We start from the raw sequence: 21,170 nt of genomic DNA, 5'->3' as shown, positions 1-21,170 counted from the left end.
ACTCATCAAACAGGTTAAGACGGAAAAAGCTGAGGCCACAATCAGACAACATGGAGCATTTACCAGTATTGACTTCTTTAGCCAAATGTCCATTGGGTACACCAGCAGGAACACCATACCCTAGGAACCACAAGAGTTAAAAATACTGACTCACAAATCAAGTGCGCATTACAATGTACATTGCTTACAAGTTAAGATCAAAGTGGCAATTGACGAACATTGGAAAATGGCAAACATTGGATAGAGTGAGCAAATGTTCTATTTTAAATAATACAAATGTTCAAACATACAGTGCATAGGGGCGCAGTTCTTAACATTTACACAATCTCAGCTTTTGATAGTGAATGCTTACCACCATTTGGTGCTTTAGCTCCTCCATTTGACGCTTTAGTTCCTCCAATGGGTGCACCTGCTCCGACACCTTTAGTATTTTGAGGTTGAGGTGATCCATTTCCATAACCTACAACATATACCAGTAACATATCAACTTGCTACAGCACAATCAAGAAGATACATGTATTACCTGGGATGGAATCTAAACAAACTTCCAGGGTAGACTTACCATTAGCTCCTTGTCCATTGGACACACCAGCTCCAGCACCATAACCTGGAAATAACAACAAAACAATTACGATTTACACCTACTGAAAAGTCCTAATCGACCTACTGCAAATTCACCATAATAGTTTTAATGTAGACACTTCCTATTCAACAGATCAGATAGTGCCTTCAGAAAGTATTCACACCCATTTACTTTTGACACATTTTGTGTTACAACCTGAATTTTAAATAGATTACATTTAGATTTTTGTCACTGGCCTACACACAATACCCCATAATGTTAAAGCAGAAYTTGTTTTTTTGAATTCTTTACAAATTAATTMWAWTTAAAAGCTGAAAAGTGTGTAACCCAACAAGTTGCATGGACTCTGTGTGCAATAATAGTGTTYAACATGATTTTTTWATGACTACCTCATCTCTGTACCCCACACATACAGATAATTGTAAGGTTCCTCAGTCGAGCAGTGAATTTCAAACACAGATTCAACCATAAACACGAGGGAGGTTTTCCAATACCTCACAAAGGGTAACTATTGGTAGTTGGATGAGAAAAAAAAGCAGACATTGAATATCCGCTCAGGGATTTCACCATGATGCCAATGGTGACTTTAAAACATTTGGAGAGTTTAATGGCTGTGATAGGAGAAAACTGAGGATGGATCAACAACATTGTAGTTACTCCACAATATTAACCTAATTGACAGASTGAAGAGAAGGAAGACTGTACAGATAAAAAATATTCTAAAACATGCATCCTGTTTGCAACAAAGCACTAAAGAAATACTGCAAAAAATGTGGCAAAGCAATTCACTTTTTGTCCTGAATACAAAGTGTTACGTTTGGGGCAAATCCAATTACAACAYATTATGGAGTACCACTCTCCACATTATCAAGCATAGTGGTGGCTGCATCACGTTATGGCTATGCTTGTAATCGTTAAGGACTGGGCAGTTTCAGGATAAAAAATAAGCAAAATGGAGCTAAGCACAGGCAAAATCCTAGAGGAAAACCTGGTTCAGTTTGCTTTCCACCAGACACTGGGAGAGGAATTCACCTTTCAGCAGGACAATAGCCTAAAACACAAAGCCAAATCGACACTGGAATTGCTTATCAACAAGACCGTGAATGTTCCTGAGTGGGCGAGTTACAGTCTGATTAAATCTGCTTGAAAATCTATGGCAAGACTTAAATGGCTGTCTAGCAATGATCAACAACCAATTTCACAGAGCTGGAAGAATTTTTTAAAGAATTGTTGCACAATCTAGGTGTGGAAAGCTCTGAGACTGAACCAGAAAGACTCACAGCTGTAATCGCTGCCAAAGGTGCTTCTACAAAGTATTGATACAGGGGTGTGAATACTTAGGTAAATTAGATATTTCTGTATTTCATTTTCAAATTTTTGTTTTTTAAATGGAGTATTATGTGTAGAAAAAATAAATATTGGATACACTTTTCAGGACTTTCAAACACTTTAGCAGTAATTTACCATTAGGTTACGCTCCATATCTATTGGGTACACCAGCTCCTGCACCATAACCTTGAGATCAAATATAGCATTAATATAGCATTAATATGTCAACAGTTTAGAGGCGACTCCGGGATGCTGGCCTTCTAGGCAGAGTTCCTCTGTCCAATGTCTGTGTTATTTTGCCCATCTTAATCTTTTCTTTTTATTGGCCAGTCTGAGATATGGCTCAAGGCCAGCATCCCGGAGTCGCCTCTTCACCGTTGAAGTTGAGACTGGTGTTTTGCGGGTACTATTTAATGAAGCTGCCAGTTGAGGACTTGTGAGCCGTCTGTTTTTCAAACTAGACTCTCTAATGTACTTTTCCTCTTGCTCAGTTGTGCACCGAGGCCTCCCACTCTTTCTATTCTGGTTAGGTGCCAGTTTGCGCTGTTCTGTGTAGGGAGTAGTACACAGAGTTGTACAAGATCTTCAGTTTCTTGGCAATTTCTCGCATGGAATAGCCTTAATTTCTCAGAACAAGAATAGACTGACGAGTTTCAGAAGAAAGTTCTTTGTTTCTGGTCATTTTGAGCCTGTAATCGAACACACAAATGCTGATGCTCCGGATACTCAACTAGTCTGAAGGCGGACAGTTTTATTGCTTCTTTAATCAGAACAAGTTTTCAGCTGTGCTAACATAATCGCAAAAGGGTTATCTAATGATCAATTAGCCTTTTAAAATGATACACTTGGATTAGCTAACACAATGTGCCATTGGAACACAGGAGTGATGTTGCTGATAATGGGGCTCTGTTCACATATGTAGATATTTCATAAAGAAAATAGTTTTAAAAAATCAGCCATTTCCAGCTACAATAGTCATTTACAACATTAACAATGTCTACACTGTATTTCTGATCAATTTGATCAGTGATCACTTTTTTCTTGTCTTTCAAAAACAAGGACATTTCTAAGTAACCCCAAACTTCTGAACGGTAGTGTATATAATAATATATAATACAATTTTATAATATATGCCATTTAGCAGACACTTTTATCCAAAGCGACTTACAGTAATGTGTGCATATATTTTCTTATGGGTGGCTCAAGATTGTTCCATCTAAAATTCTGTGAAATATCTTTTCAATAACCAAAAATATCATATTTTCAGCAGTTTGAAGCTGATGTACAAAACAGAAAGTAAAAAACAAAAAAACAGAACTTACAGAAAGGGAAGCATAGAAGTATCGCTCATAAAAAGGATCTACGACTTGCATTAAATGAGAATAACAGGTCTATAACTCGCATTTCTATCTGAAATCAGTCGGGTCGTACACGGGTTGGGACGTGTTGTTGATATTTACCTGGTTTGGGTGCCTTTGCCCCACCATTGGGATWTCCATACCCTAGGCATCAGAAACAGACAAATGCATTGACTTATGGTCTTAGATGGTCATTACAACTGGTTTGATATCAAATGACCATAACTATAGAACAAAAAAGGAATGAATACAACTGAGTAACGTTGCAGTCTTACCACTGGGTCTGGGACCATATCCATTGGGTACACCACCATAACCTGAAGTTATCCCCACAGAAAGAATAAATTCAAAACTTTTTACTTAAAGATGATTGTGACAGATTTCAAACAAAATTGGGAGCTCGAATGACATGGCTCAACAACAACAATCATAAGATTTAGGAAACTTCGCAAAAAAAATTCCAGGGAGGACTTACTATTGAGTTTGGAGATGTGTATTACATATTTGAATAATCTAATGTTAGAATGAAACAATCAAGRTCTTTAAACACTTWTTTGTAAATGCCTTTTATGGTRTCTGATGGAGTATATTTACAATGTTGTTAATATTAAGATTTTTTTATTTATTATTGGGATTGTCCCGTCTTTCAAGAATCCCTGGRCTRCRTGCAGTTAAAAAAACAGTTATCATGGTGAACAGTTTCAATAGAAATTTCACTTGGCAATGGCATCTTTAATAGCTGTGATTGTAGCACCAATGTATGGGGTTTACATTACCATTGGGTTTAGCTCCTTGTCCATTGGGTACACCAGCTCCAGCACTATAACCTAGAAACCAGACAAATGTTAACTCAAACCAAATGGTAGTTGTGTCACGTAACCTCTGAAAACATAATACTGATATATGCTAAAACACTAACGATAAATTGACAAACACAGAATTGTTTTGGTTGGACTTACCATTGGGTTTGGCACCTTGTCCATTTGGCACATCAGCACCATAGCCTATAAATAACACAGTTGTCACAACAAAAACAAGTASAAAATGACATTTCCTAAAGAAAAKGTGTGTGATTGCATGTCTTAAAGTATTTATTGTTGTGAAATAGTAGTAGTGGTAGTGACTGCAGTAGTAATTTTAGYATTAGCAATGGTAGTAATAGGGCTGTTATAGGCCTATGGGTTAGTTGTGTGGTGAGCTGTAGTGTGGAGTTACTATAGTGAGTTAGTATAGTAGGCTAGAGGGAGTACTATGGGTGTGTTCGTAAAATTCACTCTGGAGTGCCAGAATGTGCTCAGAGTGCGCGCTGGGCATTCATAAATTCAGAGCGTTGTCAGATTGTCCGTTTGTAAATTCAGAGCGTTTAGAGCGCACACTGGACACTCTGGCCGAGGAGTAGGATTGATCCGAGCGTTGTGACCTCACAACGGCAGTTAAGCACCCAAGCTAACTGGCTAACGTTGGCTAGCTTGCAAGCTACTTCCAGACACAAATGCGAGAACACTTCACTCTATTTACCTTGCCCTAGCAGAGCTGGTTGGGCTGTTTTCATGTTATCCAGAGCGTTGGTGACTGTAACTGTGCTGCTGGCAACAATTTAATGACACTATTTTGCCWATGTTTACTGACACGGGCCATATTCAGCGGGTGTTGAGCATTCGTAAATTAAATCAGTCATTCTGCACTCTGGCACACTCAGATGAGAGCGCTCTGAAATCAGAATAGATAGCCAGAGTGAATTTACAAACGCACCCTATAGCATCGTAAGCCTTGAAATGTGTTTTTAAGTGTTCTGTAGCAGTGATCTCAGTTTAGAATGTTGAAGCCTGCATTCAGCCATTGAAGTGGGAATACAACAAGCTTTATAGATTATACATGATGAATGGTAGCACAAAGATGTGTTAAARCAATCTAAGTTGGGTCAGTCTGCATATTTCAATGTTGGTTCGGTGTTTGTAGCTTAAACGGATCAAGAGCAGTGGCAAATTCAAAAATGTGCCTTTCTGTCGACTATGGATGCAAATTTAAAATAGTGCAAATTTAAAATAGTTTTAGTTCAAAAAGTATAAATAGTATCAACAATCTTTTGACAAGCAGTTGAGTCAGTCAGCACGTCAGCATTGGTTTGGTGTTTGTAGCATAAATGGTTCAAGAAAGGTGTCGGATCCAATTTGACCATTGAAGTCTACGGAGCATTTATTGAAAATATAAAATGGTTAAGGTTAAAAGTACAAATAGTATCAACAATATTTTTTTTACAAGCAATCTAAGTTCAGTCAATCTGTACATGTCAACGTTTGGTGTTTGTAAATGCAATGCTTCAAGAGCAGTGAGGAAAAGCAAAATGTACCAATCATAGCCTATGGAGCTTTTATGTAAATGTRGAATGTTAGTCCAAAAAGTATAAATATATTCAAAAAGCTTTTTAAAACCAATGTTAGTTGAGTTAGTCTACACATTTCAACGTTAGTGTGGTGTTTGTAGAATAAACGRTTGAGCAGTGGCGAATCCAAATACTTCCCATTAAAGCCTATAGACCGTTTATGCAAATGTAAAATTGTTATAGTTCAAATTATAAATAGTAACAAAAAGCTGTATATAAGCAATCTATGTTTAGTCAGTCTGCACATTTCAATGTTGGTTTGATGTTGTCACGCCCTGATCTTAGATATCTTTGTTTTTCTATATATTTTGGTTAGGTCAGGGTGTGACTAGGGTGGGTACGCTAGTTTTTGTATGTCTAGGGTTTTTGTATGTCTAGGGGTGTTGTATGTATAGTTGCCTTAGTGCACATCAGTAGCTTCACATTTCGTTTGGTTGTTTGTTGTTTTGTTAGGTGAGTTTCAGTTTCTTAAAATTATGTGGAACTCTACTCACGCTGCGCCTTGGTCTCATCATTATGACGAACGTGACAGATGTTGATAGCATAAACAGTTCAATAGGAGATGTGTCTCCATTTCTGTATATCTTTTTTTACCGTTCAAGTCTATGGCCATTGAAATGCATTGGGATTTATGCAAATATGGTTGTAGTGTGAAAAGTATAATTAATATCAAGAAGTTTATTTCTAGCAACCTGAAGACAATCAGCTTGTACATTTTTATAGTTGTTTTGGTATTAGTAGCTTTGATGGTTTTGTTGCTACAGGTGGCAGCGGAAGGCGAATAATAAATGGCAGATTTCAGCTGTTGTTCTTGCTTTCAGCAAGCACACCTAATTATAGTATACTGCTAATTCAACATGAATGATCTAGAATKAACAGAAACGGAGCCAAGGCGGTTTACCATTGGCTTAGCACCATTTCCATTGGGCACAGCAGCACCATGTTTCCCTTACTGAACCTCCAAGCATAAGATAATCCTTAAATACTTAGTAAAACACAAAATTAGCATACAAAGAAAAAAAGGGAGATTTACCTTTGTTTTTTTTAGCACCATTTCCATTTGGCACAGCTGCAGGAGCACCATAACCTAGAGATCAGACAGATTCAAACCAATGTTCATGGTTGTACCACTTAGGCCAGGGGTTCTCAAAGTGCCCTCAGAACAGCCCACAGGGATGCTGGCCCATGTTGACTCCAATGCGTCCCACAGTTGTGTCAAGTTGGCTGGATGTCCTTTGGGTGGTGGACCATTTTTTATACACACGGGAAACTGTTGAGYGTGAAAACCCAGCAGCGTTGCAGTTCTTGACGCCTGGCACCTACTACCATACCACGTTCAAAGGCACTTAAATCTTTGGTTTTGCCCATCCACCCTGTGAATGGCAGACACATATAATCCATGTCTCAAGGCTTAAAAATCTGTCTTTAAACCTGTCTCCTCCCCTTCATCTACACRGATTGAAGTGGATTTAACAAGTGTCATCAATAAGGGATCATAGCTTTCACCTGGATTCACCTGGTCAGTCTATGTCATGGAAAGAGCAGGTGTCCTTAATGTTTTGTTCACTCAGTGTATATTTTTTACATTACATTTTTTTAATGAATATTACTAAGAACAGATTAAACAAATTTTGGCACAGGGGTCCTTGCAATACGTTTAGAGGGTGTAATACAATGTAATATTATTAATCTACAATTTATGTTCTTAACCTGGGGCAACATAGGTCTGGGAGGCTCACAGGGATATTGGCATCCACAGTACTCCACCAATTATAACATTTTTAACTTAACACTTCTTGTATTCACCCAAAAATGTTACTTTACATTTTTTTCTTTTCTTTTTTTACCCCAAATGCACTGTAATTTAAGTTTTAAAAAGGCAAAGTTCTCTCTCTGCCTCATGGCAGAAGTGAATTGCGGGATGTAACTTTCAAAATACAGAAATTCTCCCTGTAAGATGCATAGTTTTGATGTCTCCACTATTATTCTAAAATGTAGAAAATAGTAAAAATAAAGAAAAACCCTGGAATGAGTAGGTGTGTCCAAACTTGACTGGAACTGTATGTATATACTGTATTTTAGTCAAGGCCATCCTATTAAAATATTGCTGCACATATACTATTCTATCCATGTATTCTTCATATATAATACATATTCTATCCACATTCTGTCCATAATGTCTATACATCCCATATATACAAAAGTATGTGGACACCCATTTAAATTAGTGGATCTGGCTACTTCAGCCACACCCATTGCTAACAGATGTATAAAATCGAACACACGGCCATGCAATCTCCATAGACAAACATTGGCAGTAGAATGGCCTTACTGAAGAGCTCAGTGACTTTTCACGTGGCACCATCCCTATGGCGAAGCATGGTGGTGGCAGCATGGTGGAGGCTAGTCAGGATCGAGGGAAAGATGAACGTAGCAAAGTACAGAGATCCTTGATGAAAACCTGCTCCAGAACGCTCAGCACCTCAGACTGAGAGGATCTGAGAGGATCTGCAGAGAAGAATGGGAGACACTCCCCAAATACAAGTGTGCCAAGCTTGTAGCGTCATACCCAAGAAGACTCGAGGCAGTAATCGCTGCCAAGGGGGTTCAACAAACTACTGAGTAAAGGGTCTGAATACTTATGTAAATGTGATATGTTTTTTACACACATTTTACAAAAAAAGTCTAAAAACCTGTTTTTGCTTTGTCTATATGGGGTATTGTGTGTAAATTGATGAGGGGGGAAAACGATTTAAAACATTTTCGAATAAGGCTGTAATGTGGAAAAAGTAAAGAGGTCTGAATACTTTCCAAATGCACTATATATATAGTAACAGTCAAGTTTGGACACACCTACTCATTCAAGGGTTTAAATTATTATTATTTTTTTACCATTTTCTACATTGTAGAATAATAGTGAAGACATGAAAACTATGAAATAATGTAGTAACCAAAAAAGTGTTAAACAAATCAAAATATATTTTATATATTTGAGATTCCTCAAAGTAGCCACCCTTTGCAGCTCTGCACACTCTTGGCATTCTCTCAACCTGTCGGGAGCTTCGTGAAATGGGTTTCCATGGCCAAGCAGCCGCAAACAAGCCTAAGATCACCATGTGCAACGCCAAGGGTCGGCTGGAGTGGTGTAAAGCTCGCCGCTATTGGACTTTGGAGCAGTCGAAACGTGATCCAACGGACAAATCTGGGTTTGGCGGATTCCAGGAGAATGCTACCTAGTGTCAACTATAAAGTTTGGTTGAGGAGGAACAATGGTTCGGGGCTGTTTTTCATGGTTCGGGCWTGGCCCCTTAGTTCCAGTGAAGGGAAATATTAACGCTACAGCATACAATGACATTCTAGACTATTCTGTGCTTCCAACTTTTGTGGCAACRGTTTGGGAAAGACCCTTTCCTGTTTCAGCAAGACAATGCCGCCGTGCACAAAGCGAGGTCCATACAGAAATGATTTGTTGAGATCGATATGGAAGAACGTGACTGGCCTGCACARAGCCCTGACCTCAACCCCATCAAACACCTTTAGGATTAATTGGAACACCGACTACGAGCCAGGCCTAATCGCCCAACATCAGTGCCTGACCTCACTAATGCTCTTTTGGCTGAATGGAAGCAATCCCCAGARTAATGTTCCAACATCTAGTAGAAACCCTTCACAGAAGAGTGGAGGCTGCTTAGCAGCAAAGGGGGGACCAACTCCATATTAATGCCCACGATTTTGGAATAAGATGTTCGATGAGCAGGTGTCCACATACTTTTGGTAATGTAATGTATTTAACTTACCTTAGAAGTGTTTACYTTGCAGGCTGACTAGCATCTATTGAGTTGCAATGTCCCATAAATGTAATGTCCAAATCAAGTTTAAGTATGTACAATACATGTGTTGTGCTACAGCTAATCATTTTTCCTTTTACCATGATTGACAAATTATTATTTTGATTCCCATGATTCGATTTACCGCGATTGATCCAATCCCAAACATCCACACTATGGCGAAGTGAGAAATGTGAAATAATTATGTGTATAGCCTTACTGAATATCTTAAAACATACTAACTTGGTAAAACACAACATGTGCATATAAAGAAAAAGGGAGATTTACCATTGGGTTTAACGCCTTGTCCATTGGGACCACCGTAACCTACAGAGAGAATCACAAGTGGTGTAAATAAACAAAACACTTTTCATATCAACAGCWGAGGAAGACTTATTCAAACACAATGCTAAGCTTACCCTGCGTGGGTCTTTTTTGGCCTCCTCCATTAGAGTATCTAGCCGAGAGGCCACCACCCAGGCCAAGGCCAGCCCTGGCATAGGCACCATTTGGCCTGTAGCCTGGTTAGACAATGGACAAGGGTCAAAAGTATACAAGGATAATATAATATTCCAAATTATTAGTATATATATTTTTTTTAATAGCTCAGATAGTTTTGTATCAACTCACCATTCATTGGCTGTGCACCATATCCATTACCGCCATACCCATTAMTGCCATACACTGGAAACACAAATTACAACATTAATAGTTAGGTAAAACAAGCATCTATAAAAAGTGAATTCATATACCCATACACAATTTTCAGTTTCTCACTTACCTCCCCTCCTGTTTGCAGCTAGTTGAGGTACCCTCAGACCCTTTCGAGTCCCCATTCCAAGAGAAGCACCTGATACCAAAACAAGAACAAAGGAGCAAATATGCGGTCATTGTGATAAATTATAGATTATTATGCTATAAAGAAATGGTGGGTGGTTAGAGAACACAGTACTTTACCTGCACCAAAAGGTGGTCGGCCRTATCCTTTCATGGGTCCTTTCATGCCAGCTGTGAAACACATACAATACACAAAACAACATGATGTGACCCAACTCAAACTCCTCCACAATTTAACACACATATACATAGTGTTACAGAAATAAGCTTGTAAAATATGAATAATATGAACACGCAAAACACACAATATGAACACACAAAACACATGCTGTGACTTAACKCAAACTCCTCCACCATTAACCACACACGGACATGCAGAAGTCATCTCGGGAAAAGATGAGGAAAGCTACTTAATCATGTAACAAGACTAGCATCCAGTGCTAGTGTAAACTTGTTAATTTAGTCATGCTGAATGAATATTGGCAATATAGAGGCGGGTTGACAACGTCACGAAAACGATGCACTCGCTTCAAAGGGGCAAAAGGCCGTGTGGTGTTGTGATTCTGATGGCCAGATAGTTAGCAACAATGACAAGAAACTGCCACGTGGGGAATTGTAAGTGGCTCGTTTCAGATAGTTTAACCTTGTTCTTGATACCATGTCTTGTTTTGAGGTGTTTTGACTCATTCAATGTCAATGCTAATATTACTTCAATTCGCTAGCTAACCAACAACTAGCAATGTATTTGTGAAACATTGTAGAAAATGTATTTATGCTTTCCATAAACATTGGGGACAAAATATAGTTGACCTGTTGTCAACAATCTAAGCCAACCCAGTCTGTTTTGCCGCATAGTTGCGCAAGTTTTKKTTTTKTTGCTAAACAACCAACCCATCTATATGCCAATTTTAGTTGTACACACTCTGAAGTACAACACATAAGTACAACACACACACCATTTGGATTCGGCGCACCATGTCCATTGGGTGCACCAGCTGCAGCTCCTTGACCTAGAGGTTTCAGGTAAATGACACCAAACAACTTATTTTTATAAATTGATATTTAAACAATATTATAAAATTCGATTGATATTTAAACACAATTTACAAAATGAATTTAGGCGTACCATTGTGCTTAGCTCCTTGTCCGTTGGGCACAGCAGCTGGAGCAGCACCGTAACCTGTAAATAAATGATTAAACGTAACGGAACCCGAAACAATCGTTCACAGACGGTTTGGGAACAAGTAATCATTTCTCATGGTGAACAGTCTCAATGAAAATTGCCTTGCAAAGGCATCATTATGAGCTATGATTGCGGCACCAATATAGGAGGTTACTATACCATTGGGTTTAGCTCCTTGTCCATTTCCATTAGGCACACCGGCACCATAACCTGGAAATAAAACAGATGTAATTCAAATAAACCAAATGGTACTTGTGCCACTTACTGAACCTCTGAATACCAATATAATTACTAAAACACTAAATTGATACTCAAAGAAAGAAAATGATTTACCTTTTGATTTTTGACCATTTCCATTGGGTACAGCAGCTGGAGCACTATAGCCTGCAACAGGGACGTCAGTGTTACAGAAAAAGCATGATTGTACCAGATAAACAAATACATCTGATATGGCATAGTACAGATAAGGGGATCATTTACCATTGTGTTTAGCATCATTTCCATTGGGCACAGCTGCAGCAGCACCATAACCTAGAGATCAGACAGTTGTTAACTCAAACCACATGGTAGTTGTGTCACTTACTGAACCTCTGAAAACCTAATACCAACATAATTAGTAAAACACAAAATTGATACTCAAAGAAATAAATCGTGATTTACCTTTTGACTTTTGACCATAGGGTACAGCAGCTGGAGCACCATATCCTTCAACAGGGATGTTAAAGTGTTACAGAAAATGCATAATTGTACCAGATCTCAACAAATACATCCGATATGACATAGTACAGATAAGTAGGTAATTTACCATTGGGTTTAGCACCATTTCCATTTGGCACAGCTGCAGAAGCGCCATAATAACCTAGAGATGAGAGATTAAAACTAATGATCAAAGTTCTATCACTTACTGAATCCCTGAAAAAAGTACTAATGCAGACTACTTGCTTTAGCACAAGAAATTGGCATGGAAGAAAAAAGGGAGATTAACCATTGAGTTTAGCACCATTTCCATTGGACACAGCTGCAGGAGCACCGTAGCCTATAGAAATCAAACAAACATTGCATGTAGATTAAATCGCTGCACGCCACAGGTGTAAACCCTCCATATGTAATTTAGCCATTGAATAAACTCAACTCTCATGRAACAACGTGTCACACCCCACCAACCCTGCTGTACATACACTGATGAGGTCATCAATTCAACACCAACCAAAACATGTTTTCCGACTGTAGTATTGCGCAAGAAACATAATGTAAACAGAGAAACACAGTGCAAAGTGAGTATTTACCATTGGGTTTGGCACCGTTTCCATTGGGCACACCRGCTCCAGCACTGTAACCTAAAGAACACCCAGGTGTTACCAACATATACTGTGTAACATGTGAAAATTACGAACACATAAAATGTTAGCATTGGCATTACAGGTATAAAAGTTAAACATATGGTTCGTTCCACCAAATGAGTATTTTTGGGGTAGTGTAACCTAAAAAAKGTTTTATTTCACCTAATTTTAACATTATCATAAAGAGCACATGTACAACTTAATAAAAAAACACGTTGTCCCATTTCAAGAGGTTAAATGAAAACATGACTATTGTAAGTGTCTATTAAGTGCCAAATAAAGTAACATGGTTGACCGTAACAGGGTTGACTGTAACAGGGTTGACGATTTCATCTTAAAATCAGCCATAAATCCCCTTGTGACAGGGGGAATGGAAGCTTGTTGGGTGCAACAGGGAGGGGCAATTGAATGCAAAAAATAAATAATTATAAAACATTTCTAGCCTATATATAGTTAACACCTTATGCTTGACCCGCTCAGTTYTCCACCACAAAACATCAGAAAATGGCCCAAAAGAGTAGAACCAGCTCATCTGCTTTTACACTATGATTTGACTATTAGATGTACAATATTTCTTTTTTTTAATATATATTTAAAAAGGAATAGTTTCACCATATCCTGAGGGGGAAGAGGCATTTTCGTGCCCTCTTCACAACTGTCTTGGTGTGATTGGAACACGATAGGTCCTTAGTGATGTGGACACCGAGGAACTTGAYGCTCTTGACCCGCTCCACTACAGCCCCGTAGATGTAAATGGGGGTGGTTCGGCACTCYGTTTCCTGTAGTCYAAGATAAGCTCCTTTGTATTGCCCATATTGAGGGAGAGGTTGTTGTCCTGGCACCACACTGCCAGATCTCTGACCTCCTCCCTATAGGCTGTCTCATCGTCGTCGGTGATCAGCCCTACCACCGCCGAGTCGTCGGCAAACTTAATGATGTGGTGTTGTAGTCGTGTGCGGCCACACAGTCATGGGTGAACAGGGAGTACAAGAGGGGACTGAGCACGCACCACYGAGAGKCCCCACGTGTTGAGGATCAGCATGGCAGATGTGTTATTGCCTACCCTCACCACGTGGGGGCGGCTCGTCAGGAAGTCCAGGATCCAGTTGCAGAGGGAGGTGTTCGGTCCCAGGGTCCTTAGCTTMGTGATGACCTTGGAGGGCACTATGGTGTTGAACGTGGAGCTGTAGTCAATGAACAACATTCTCACGTAGGTRTTCCTTTAGTCCAGGTGGGAAAGAGAAGTGTGGAGTGCAATAGAGATTGAGTCATCTATGGATCTGTTGGGGWGGTATGCGAAYTGGAGTGGGTCCAGGGTGTCKAGGATGATGGYGTTAATGTGAGCCATGAGCAGCCTTTCAAAGCACTKCGTGGCTACAGATGTGAGTGCTGCGGGGCGGTAGTCGTTCAGATAGGTTACGTTGGTGTTCTTAGGCACTTAAAATGAGGGACAGACATTTCATGCGATTAGATGAATAACTAATCACATTAAATAAATCATCATCTTCAGAAATGACTGTCAAAGCAACAAAATAACGAGGGCTTTACAATGATGAGAATTGGGGGAAATGTTGGGGTTAAGTGGGTTCACATCTTCAGAGAAATAACAGGGTAAACAGTGGAACATGTCAAAATGCTGAATTTTGGCACTTTAGCAAGTCTTCATTCATATGCAAAATCTGATTTATTTCATGTTTCCATGTGGTATACAGTATATTAATGGGAACTTCCTTTAACATTCAATATTGGWGCACAATTTCTAACTTATAATTTCAAAAGGGACACAAAAGGTATTAATTTGTTGGAACGACCCATATGCTGATTTGACAATGTTTACAAGACAATTATTAGGACATGACACCTACTGGTCAATAGTCAAGCATTCAAGTTGTTGATATACAGTAGGATGTAAACTCTTAGGCTGCGTTTACACAAGCAGCCCATTCTGATCTTTTGCCCAATTATTGGCAAAACACTGATCTGATTGGTCAGAAGAGCAGTAAAAAGAAATAGTAAAAAAATATCAGAAAAGGGCAGCCTGTGTGTCTTAAAAAACACACACAAAATAGGGTGGATTTACCATTGGGTTTAGCCCCCTGTCCATTGGGCAGTCCACCTCAAGCACCATAAACTTCAATTGGGATCATACAGTGTTATACCAAACATGATTATACAACGTTGTTTCACAAACTTGACTCTCTCCGACAAAATAAAGCAGATTCACAATGAAAAAAAATCATATACCATTAGGTTGAGCCCCCTGATMATTTGTTGCACCACTGGGCTCCCGAGTGACGCAGCGGTCTAAGGCACTGCATCACAGTGCAAGAAGTGTCACTACAGGTTCGATTCCAGGCTGTATCACAACCGGCCGTGATAGAAAGTCCCATAGGGTGGCACACAATTGGCCCAGCGTCGTCCGGGTTAGGGTTTGGCCGGGGTAGGCCATCATTGTAAATAAGAATTTGTTCTTAACTGACTTGCCTAGTTGAATATCCTACAATTAGTATGGCAACTGTTATTACCATTAGACCTAGGTTTCAAATACTTGAAAATTGTTTCAAACACTTTGTTTGAGCTTGTCTGGATTAATGCACCAATAGAAATGTCAAAAAATTGCAAACCCTGCTCTCCAGGCAGACTTGAGCAAATGTTCAAAGTATTTKAAATGATTTGACCCAGGTCAGACWACCAGTTATCACAYATTTACCCTAATGCACATAATGTACAGACCAAGTAGCCCACAGCAACCTCTTCACACAACTTACCATTTCCCTTGTATCCATATCCATTGGATGGCATCAACACCCTTCCAACACCCCCACCATTTCCTAAAATGGGAAAATAAAAGGTTTTAAGATAAAGCATAATGGGTTGGGTTGAGGGCCACGTCCATCGGGCACAACAGCTGCCGGTGCCAGTCTATATCCTACAATTGGGAATCACAAATTACATCAGCAAAAATGTAAAAGGTGTCACATTGTGACAGTGATGTAATCTCACATTAACTAATCAACAGGACATTTGGAGAAACTGATTGGCTACTTTTTAATGATGAAAATGTATGTCAAATATAAAAACTATKACATTCCTGTGTGAGTCTGCATTTTGCAGATCATTTAAGAGAAATGAGATCCATTGACACTAGGGGAAAATCCCTCAATATAGGGACTGTGTACAAGTAGTAAAATCTATTTTCTCACAGTGAGATGTCAAATTTAGACTGTCGCTGCCACMAAAGCTTAGCTGCCTTTGATTTCAAGAAAGAGAACCAGTGGGAAAGGAATATATGGTTGTTTCGCATGACCACAAGAGAACTTGAGGGCCACAGAAATTCACTTAAGAGTTGCACAGCAAGCATCACTCAGATGTTTGTCTTTCTTCAATTTGACATGATCGTTTGAAATGTGACAGGTAAACACCAGCATTTGTTAGAGATTTCTCTCTTCTTTGCCTTCTCCGTCGTCTTCATTCAGGCATGTGGACTGGACAGTTTCATGAAGTAATACTAGCTCCATCTTTCAACAAAATTACATGTAATTGTGTAGAAAATACTTTTAGTAATACTAATTGTAATTACTATTTCGATACCACTTTACACACAGCAGTTCAAAGTGCTTTGCACACACAAAAAAAAAGGAAAATATTACAATTTGTTAATGTACAATAACCACTAGCTGAGGGATCGGGCTGGAGAAATTGAACCACTCTCAAACTCATAGCCAGAGCTATGGATATAGGGTCTAACCATCCATGATATCAAGATTATAGTCTTAACCATGTTTTAAGGCTATACAGTGTTTGTTTACGTTTACAATGTTCACAAAAAAAGGAGTAAAACAAGCTCATATTTTGAGTTCTGATGGGGAATGACAGTTGAACTAAGCTCATGAGGCAATTATAAGTTATATTCTTCAAGAATCAATGGGTATATATATATATATAAATAAACAGGTGAAGACAACATACAGTGAAACTATCAATGAGTAAAATATAAAGATTAAAGGTTCAATAAAACCCACACCAAGTAATCAATACTGTATACTATATTCACTGTTTACATGCCAATCAATTAAAAGCCATCTATTAAAAGTTTGAAAATAGATTTAAAAGAAGACAATCTTTGCCCGTTTAACACCCTTCTTGCAATCATAGGGAATAATGAATGAATGAAAGAAGGCCTATGCAAACGCCACCATCTTGAACGTAATTCATACTTTTGAACAGATCTACAGTATCTGGCATAATTTTAAAAAAAATCATTACATTGAATGTTGTCTTGACTTTCAGAATAATATATTGCATAGAAACATACACTGCATGTGTCCAGCATAATATTTTCAAAATTAATCTCCAGCGCAAAAAGGAACACCTATGTGAGAATGCTATTCATTGACTACAGCTCAGCGTTAAACACCATAGTGCCCTCAAAGCTCATCAATAAGCTAAGGACCCTGGGACCAAACACCCGTCCCCAGATGGTAAGGGTAGGTATCAACACATCCGCCACGCTGATCCCCAACACAGGGGCCCCTCAGGGGCGCGTGCTCAGTCCCCTCCTGTACTCCCTGTTCACTCACGACTGCACGGCTAGGCTCGACTCCAACACAATCATTACGTTTGCCAATGACACAACAGTGGTAGGCCTGATCACCGACAACGACGAGACAGCCTATAGGGAGGAGGTTAGAGACCTGGCCGTGTGGTGCCAGGACAACAACCTCTCCCTCAACGTGATCAAGACAAAGGAGATGATTGTGGACTACAGGAAAAAGAGGACCGAGCACGCCCCCATTCTCATCGACGAGGCTGCAGTGGAGCAGGTTGAGAGCTTCAAGTTCCTKGGTGTGCACATCACCAACAAACTAACATGGTCCAAGCACACCAAGACAGTCGTGAAGAGGGCACGACAAAACCTATTCCCCCTCAGGAGACTGAAAAGACTTGGCATRGGTCCTCAGATCCTCAAAAGGTTCTACAGCTGCACCATTGAGAGCATCYTGACTGGTTGCATCACTGCCTGGTATGGCAACTGCTTGGCCTCCGACTGCAAGACACTAGAGGGTAGTCCGAACGGCCCAGTACATCACTGGGGCCAAGCTTCCTGCCATCCAGGACCTCTATACCAGGCGGTGTCAGCGGAAGGCCCTTAAAATTGTCAAAGACTCCAGCCACCCTAGTCATTGACTGTTCTCTCTGCTACCGCACAGCAAGTGGTACCGGAGCACCAAGTCTAGGTCCAAGAGGCTTCTAAAGAGCTTCTACCCCCAAGACATAAGTCTCCTGAACACCTAATCAAATGGCTACCCAGACTATTTGCATTGCCCCCCCTCCCCCTCTTTTACACCGCTGCTACTCTGTTATCATCTATGCATAGTCACTTTAATAACTCTACCTACATGTACATATTACCTCAACTAACCGGTGCCACCGCACATTGACTCTGTACCGGTACCCCCCTGTATATAGTCTCGCTATTGTTATTTTACTGCTGCTCTTGAATTACTTGTTACTTTTATTTCTTATTCCATATTTTTTTTAACTGCATTGTTGATTAGGGGCTAGTAAGTAAGCATTTCACTGTAAGGTCTACATCTGTTGTATTCGGCRCATGTGATTTGATTTTATATTGTTTGCAGACTCRAGACGTATTTGAATCCCCATGCAGCATACCACCCATCCAAGTGTTTCAATACGCATGCCTAGTTACCACACCCCTTTTGTATGACAATCTAAATAACGGTGCATCTCACATCAGGTCTTAGAGGGCACACATCCAGAATTTTTATACATGTACTGTAGGTGTCTGGCTCCTTAAAAACCAATCCAAGTTTTTTAAAAATGGTAGAAATGGTAATTAACTGCTCCAAGTGAAACTGACATGTTTGCCAAACAAATGGAAAGGACCTTTACAACAGGCTAGGTTGAARATCGTATTTCGACCTAGATAACGAGTGTAATACCTTATAATATGGTCATAATACATAAAAAGACTTGTCAAGTATCTATAAACTCCTTTTGTTATCATCCTCTTGATCCTCTAATGATCCKGAGTTTTATTATCAACCATTTTGAGTCTGCTGGAAAACTGCCTGATAGAAAGACATATTTTKAAAATGTGCTTTTTAAAAGTTGATGTGCGAGGTTTATACAAGTAGTACTGTATACCAAGTGTAATGTTGCATAAACGTGTACAGTATAATGCCTTATGAATGAGCAATGAGTAGCAACAGGTGGATTTACCTCACAGCTGTTTACTTGAACTAAACCACAGAAACCAATATGTCCACATCTTAAGAATTGTATTTGAGTGACACAAGTATACCCACACTGCAAATAGCCAAAGGTAGCCATGGGGGGCTTACACAAACATAAMACAGAGACAACCACCTCAGCGCCAACTGCTACTGAGCCACAGCATCATAACTGCTGGCCACATGTCTCGACGCTCATAACTCAAAAGCTGTGGGTCATGGAGCGTTGCACCTTGTCATAGCAGACATACCACTGACAAACTACTGACTTCATGAAATTCTTCAAAGAAAGTTCAATTGTAAACATTTACTGGAATAAAATCCATCAGCAATTATATACTAATCTAAATGATCAAAATGCCACCATAAAAATGTAAGACTAGTGTAGGATAGCTACACCATTTCCCCTGCATACTGACATCCAAGGTAACAAATCAATATTAAGCCCAATACAATATTTGCAAATGAAGGTGCAATTCAAGACTCAAAGAATAGCCTCTGTGCAGAAATAAATTAAAAGGAATGTCTAAGAATCAAAAAGATCGTAGAAGGATTTGTAACCAATTATATTTCCGCAAGGTCTACAACTACAGCCATTCCCTGTTCCCTGTGCCAGTGCATTCTAAACTCAAGGGTAGCACTTACATATTGCCATCTGTGAGTATCTCTCAGAGGATTGTCAGTAGATTGGCATCATGKAGATACTTTCATCCAAAAGCAACTTACAGAACTGGCAACATTAACAGTGTCACATACTGTATGTGGCCCCTCCAGGAATTGAACCCACAACCCTGGTGTTACCAGCACCATGCTCCAATCTACTTAGCCATCAAAACCACTGATACTTCGGAGAAATATGTGACAGACCCTTTCTCTCTTTCCACAACTCTTCCACTTACCATTGTTCTTCAGGTGTGCACTATGCGCCAGCCAAAGGACCAGCAGAGTCCGTAGAAGTAGCCATCCCAACATGGTGGAGACCCAACAGARTAAAAAWWKMMAARAGAGAGAGAGAGAGACACCAGCAGAAAAGGGAATGCAGCWGCTCTACTGTTGGCATATTCTGTGCATGTGAGGGCTTCATATACACTGTTGTTTCAGGTGCCCCTCCTCTCATCACCTCTCTGGCTGTGGACGTTCCCATTTTGGAGATGCTCCTCCCTTTTCCCAATTCCTTGGCCATGGTGTACACACACTTGGACACTTAAAGTACATTAACGCTTAGACTTAGAGAAGGGGGTTCCCCAAATAGGACAGTGACTGATGGGCTCCACATGGTGCATCACCAAGGTTGGATACATGGGAAAAAGAAGCCAACACAGTGCACTTAAACCAAAGCAGTTGCTTAGCACTGACTTGTGGGCAATCAGCCTTAGTAAGCTTGTCTTAACAATGTTTACAATTGGACAAAAAAAGCAAGCTAAATTGGTAAACTGTACCTTTCTAAAAAATTATATGCTGCCTTGCACCAATGTAAGACTTGCATCCCTTCAGTACAACTACCGGGAATATAACTTGTTACAATAAGGAGCAATATCTCCAAACTACACACTCTACAACAAAGTTTAGTAATTCATATATCACAGACAAAGGGTTGACTATACACCACTTTTTAAAAATATTTTCAACATGGATCAGTCTAGACTCTAGTCTAGAGGTAGGAACCTGAGGTGAAGACATTATTTTCACCTCTTAATGTAACACAGTGAAAGACAAACTACCAAACAGTTTACACATTAAATAACTTTTCATTATGTGGGAAGTGTTGGGACCGGCAGGGARTATATTCCGGTGTGCTTGCGCCGCCCTAAACCAATAGGAGCGAAGCCCACTTATAGGGCGGAGCTCCACGATATAGAATGATAGATGCTGGGTATGTAACTCCAGTTCTATGAGTGGAGCGGAGCCCAATTGGGCTTCAGGCCCTGACCGACCCCCGGGGTCTCGCTGAAGACTTTTYGGGAGGCTGATGTGTAGGGCCTGCTGGGTTCCCATTGGCTGAGGCGCGTGCATAATTATATTTTCAGGCTGTGCTGCTTAGGCAGCGGGATAAACCAATAGGAGTGAAACCCCCTA

At 39.8% G+C, this 21,170-nt stretch overlaps 1 protein-coding gene across 22 annotated transcripts in view; it reads right to left on the bottom strand.

Moving 5' to 3' along the window:
• Window positions 1–20,169, bottom strand: part of cmn (calymmin) — a 70,076-nt gene extending 49,907 nt beyond the window's left edge. For 11 of the 22 annotated variants that reach the window (XM_024008420.2, XM_024008419.2, XM_024008436.2 and 8 more), the window contains exons 1-24: window positions 19,994–20,169; window positions 15,609–15,671; window positions 12,787–12,837; window positions 12,486–12,536; window positions 12,306–12,359; window positions 12,161–12,205; window positions 11,981–12,031; window positions 11,834–11,884; window positions 11,660–11,710; window positions 11,444–11,497; window positions 11,274–11,327; window positions 10,438–10,488; window positions 10,262–10,330; window positions 10,111–10,164; window positions 9,900–10,001; window positions 9,769–9,807; window positions 6,687–6,740; window positions 4,230–4,274; window positions 4,047–4,097; window positions 3,546–3,587; window positions 3,373–3,414; window positions 563–607; window positions 353–460; window positions 64–120 (exon numbers count right to left, since the gene is read on the bottom strand). In XM_024008420.2, coding sequence (XP_023864188.1) covers window positions 64–120; window positions 353–460; window positions 563–607; window positions 3,373–3,414; window positions 3,546–3,587; window positions 4,047–4,097; window positions 4,230–4,274; window positions 6,687–6,740; window positions 9,769–9,807; window positions 9,900–10,001; window positions 10,111–10,164; window positions 10,262–10,330; window positions 10,438–10,488; window positions 11,274–11,327; window positions 11,444–11,497; window positions 11,660–11,710; window positions 11,834–11,884; window positions 11,981–12,031; window positions 12,161–12,205; window positions 12,306–12,359; window positions 12,486–12,536; window positions 12,787–12,837; window positions 15,609–15,671; window positions 19,994–20,066 — 1,357 coding nt within the window. In that variant the 5' untranslated portion in view covers window positions 20,067–20,169. The remainder of the gene's footprint in view (window positions 1–63; window positions 121–352; window positions 461–562; window positions 608–3,372; window positions 3,415–3,545; window positions 3,588–4,046; window positions 4,098–4,229; window positions 4,275–6,686; window positions 6,741–9,768; window positions 9,808–9,899; window positions 10,002–10,110; window positions 10,165–10,261; window positions 10,331–10,437; window positions 10,489–11,273; window positions 11,328–11,443; window positions 11,498–11,659; window positions 11,711–11,833; window positions 11,885–11,980; window positions 12,032–12,160; window positions 12,206–12,305; window positions 12,360–12,485; window positions 12,537–12,786; window positions 12,838–15,608; window positions 15,672–19,993) is intronic. The other 11 variants (XM_024008435.2, XM_024008427.2, XM_024008439.2 and 8 more) reach the window with 5 other exon arrangements.
• Between the last annotated feature and the right edge of the window lie 1,001 nt (window positions 20,170–21,170).

Source organism: Salvelinus sp. IW2-2015, linkage group LG18 (genome assembly GCF_002910315.2).
Source record: "Salvelinus sp. IW2-2015 linkage group LG18, ASM291031v2, whole genome shotgun sequence".
NCBI classification, from domain to species: domain Eukaryota; kingdom Metazoa; phylum Chordata; class Actinopteri; order Salmoniformes; family Salmonidae; genus Salvelinus; species Salvelinus sp. IW2-2015.
This window is presented reverse-complemented; position numbering and strand designations above follow the sequence as displayed.